This window comes from Hipposideros armiger, unplaced genomic scaffold (genome assembly GCF_001890085.2).
Source record: "Hipposideros armiger isolate ML-2016 unplaced genomic scaffold, ASM189008v1 scaffold_17, whole genome shotgun sequence".
Taxonomy (NCBI): Eukaryota; Metazoa; Chordata; class Mammalia; order Chiroptera; family Hipposideridae; genus Hipposideros; species Hipposideros armiger.
Genome location: NW_017731367.1, coordinates 2775677 through 2779605, shown reverse-complemented (window position 1 = coordinate 2779605; position 3929 = coordinate 2775677). Strand labels below are relative to the sequence as shown.

Here is a 3929-nt window from a genome sequence, read left to right as displayed (position 1 = left end):
AGAAAAAGAAGGCAGGTCAGATTTCATAGATCTGAAGGATTAAAATCCAGTTTTCAAAAAGCAGAAAAGTGAACAGGAGATGGGGCGGTTGAGTGGGAGCCATGGGCCACAACCACATCAGGAGGCTGAGCAGAGAAGGCGGGGTGGGGGGCTGTGTGCAGCAAGGCAGCTGCTGGGGTGGGAGCCTGCGCCAAAGGAAGGGGCCCTTATTTNGTGTAGAAGCCCCTTTGGAAGTCACAGGTGGCAGGGTCTTCCCCAGAGTCCCTCCTGCACGTCGTCTCCCGAACGCTGAATTCTATATCCATGCTCACGTTGTCTTCTTCCAGGATATTGACCTTGACAAAAACAAAGCATCAGTTTGCCGTTGATGTGTTTCTGAAGCTCACCATGCTAGAAATGTTTCTCCCGGCACGAGAAAACATTCAGAATCTTCCACTGCTAAAGCCACCAATCATCTCAGCCATCTCCCAGTTCCATGCCCTCAATCTGAAGACCAGAGGAAAAAGAGCTTTTTACCAAAGGCATGCAATACTTTAGGGAGAAAATGGACCCAGAACTTCACTGTCCTACCTCCCAGGGAAGTGTTGCGTCTAATGACTTATATTTACAATTGGTCCTCATTATTCATAGGTTCCATACTTGCTAATTTGCCTACTCGCTGAAATTTATGTGTAACCCCAAATTTCAATACTCGGGGTCCTTTTGCAGTCATTCATGGCTGTGCACAGAGTGGCAAATACCTTGAGTCACCCGATGCAAAGTCCCAGCCGAGATCAAACCAGGTGACGCCAGGCTTCTTGCTTCAGCTCCCATCCTGGGGTCAAGTGTCATTGTCATGGCCTCTTTCGTCCAGCATTTTTTGTTTTCTGTTTAAAGTGGCCCTCAACCATAGTTCTGAAGGGCTGCCTAGTGTTCCTGAGTGCAGGAGGCTGCGGCATGTCTCATGGGGAAAATACGTGTGTTAGATGAGCCTCGTTCAGGCTGAGTTACAGCACTGCTGGCTGCGAGTTCATTGATTAAGGACTCAACATATATATTAAGTCAGGTGTCTTTCAACAGAAACACACGTAAACAAGGTTGTGTATTGAATGGTTAACAAAAATATTGTGACCAGGGACTTGTAGGAACCTCACCCTGTATTTCCCCCAGGAGCAGTGGTTCAATATTCACAAGTTCAGGGTTTGCCGCAACTTTATAGAACATGACTACCATAATGATGAGAGTCAGCTCTGTGTATTTCAAGGTATCATTTTTCTAAAAGAATGCTCCAAAATGTCTTAACTCCTGACATAAGTAATTTAACGACAAGTACATCTCTGTTCTCCAGGCCCTCTTTCTGCTCGATCACTTCTGATTTATGAATGAGTCGATGCAATTTTCTAGTCCTTTCCACCAAGAGTGGGATGTTTGGGGAAACTTCCTGATGAATCTGTGAGGTTCTGATGATCCGAGAAGTCATATGACTCATTGAGTGCCCACTGTGTGACCAGCACCAGAGGCGGAGTGGGGAAGACTCCATGCAGCTTAGATTTGGCAGGGGGGACACCACACAGCAAACACATGAAGGAAAACTAAACAAGGTTATTCCAGATGGCTATGGTGCTATGAAGAAAAGCAATATGGTAATGGGAATGGCAGGGAAGGAGCAGCTACGTTAGAGAAAGTGAGAGAGAAATCCTCCTGAGGAAGGGCTTTTTCAGCTGGGATGTAAAGGATGGGAAAGGGCTCATCATATGAGGAAAAGCAGAATCAATGTCCTGGGGTAGAGCAAATATGGCTGCGGTGGCTGGAGCAAAATGAACAAGAGGAGAACAACATGGTGTTGGAGAGATGGGGTGTGTCCAATGACTTATGGTCTTGTAGCCCATGGGAAGGTGTTTAGAGTTTATTCTCACTGCAATGAAAAGTTAGCAGAGGGTTTTAAGAGGTAAGATCTGAATCACCATGGCTGCTGCAAGAACACACGGGGGCAGGAACAAGATGGCAGCTGGGCGACCAGGTGGGAGCCCACCATGGTCCAGTACCCAACAATAGCCCCAGGCCACAAATTTCTCTACCCTCTAGTTCCTCAGCCCACCATGTGGCAAATTTGAGTCAGCAACACATTTACCATACTGCTCAGTGAGGAGACAGGTGGTGACAACACTGCCCGGGAGAGCACAGACCACGTATAGGTGGGAATAATGAGCACAGGTTAAAAAATGTTGNTTGTTCACTTCTGGGTTTGTCAGGAATGAGACCTGTGACATAATAACAGTCATAAGGCAAAGCACCTCTGTCCACCTCCGGAATGTGCTGTGATTTTATTATTGGTGCCCCATATGCATCTCTTAAGCAAGGAAGCAGTGGGAGGTCACCAGAGTTTTGCCACCATCAGCACCAATAGGAAAAAGCCTCAGGAATGGAAAAATGGCTCCTAAGCCACAGAACACTAACCATTCCCATTTCAAATGAGAGGTGACACAAGAAGGAAAGAAAGGAGAGCCCTTCCTCCAACCAAGACTCATAGAGGAATGGTCAGCTCTGGTCACATGGCTGGAGGATTGCGGAATTCAGGCCTAACCAATCAGATGAGGTTTAGTTCAGATCCTCCTAACACATTACATTACTGCATACATGGGCCTTATAACTTGGGCCATGCATCCTCAAGGGAGCAAGCAAGTTCAAGTTTAGAAGCCCTCTTAAGGTGAAAACCAACATCTATCCTGCCTATTTGACAGAAGTGTTAGTCCATCAAATGAAATCACATATGGAAGAGCACTGTGTAAATATAAAGGGATACCTAAACGAAAAGTTGTATCACTATTGCCTGGTATTAAGAAAGGAACAAAAATAAAAGAAAATGTTTATTTCCTTTAATTACTGTAATTGGTCAAAGGTGATGTATAGATATCTCTAGTTTTAAATGACTCACTAACAGAAAGCTTCAATATAAAGTTGTTTCAAGGGAAAAAACAAAACAAAACATTAAAAAGAACAGATCTCAACTTACCAAGCAGATAATTGTTTCTCCATCTAGAGGATCCCAGGATATCCCTAAAAACCATCTACGTAAATTTAGGCATCAGTAAGTATCAGCATGTGAAAAAGAGAAAAAGGAGAGACACTGTAAAAATGCAAATATTATCTGGAGGACCCTAATGTATGATATAATTCATTGTTAGTGAAATAAGGCAATACATTATATTAAATAACTTTACATGGCGTCATGCACGTATGTCTAACAAAGAATGTGGGCAAGAGCAGTTTACATGAAATTTAAATTGACTTAATTGCTTTCCACTAGGCTCAGAATCACTCCCAAATGCTGTGGACCAGAAAGACGGAAGCATGTCATGTGGATTTGCAAACAGACTTTGTTTAGATCAAAATCTGGAGTTTTCTCTCTGTGAAGTCCCCATATGTGTTCAGTTAGGTGAAAAAGTACATAAAAACACATGTCCACGCAAAAACTTACTACACATGAATGCTCATAGGCATCGCTATTTACGATTCCCCCAAAGGGGAAATAACCCAAGTGTCAATCAACTAATAAATGGATAAATCAAATGCGGTCTATCCATGCAATAGATTGTTGTTCAACAATATGAAGGAATGAAGTACTGACACATGCTACAACAGGCACGGCCCTCCAAAAGATAATGCTAAATGAGAGAAACCAGCCACAGAAGAACACATACTATATGATTCCATTCATGAAATGTCCAGACTAGGCAAATCTAGAGACATGAAAGCTGGCTAGTGATTGCCTGGAGCTGGGAGGAGTGGGGAGTAGAGAGAGACTGACTGCCGACGGGCATGAGGTTTCTTTTGGAGGTGATGGAAGTGTCCTGGATTTAGAGAGTGGTGATGCTTGTACAACCTGATGGCCATACTAAGACCACTGAACTGTACACATTAAAAGGGTGAATTGCATGTGATGTGAATTA

At 43.8% G+C, this 3929-nt stretch overlaps 1 protein-coding gene across 1 annotated transcript in view; it reads right to left on the bottom strand.

The window, feature by feature from the left end:
• Positions 1-206: 206 nt before the first annotated feature.
• SPP2 (secreted phosphoprotein 2) overlaps positions 207-3929 on the bottom strand; it is a 10550-nt gene continuing 6827 nt past the window's right edge. The window contains exon 3 of the mRNA XM_019628299.1: positions 207-335. Coding sequence (XP_019483844.1) covers positions 207-335 — 129 coding nt within the window. The remainder of the gene's footprint in view (positions 336-3929) is intronic.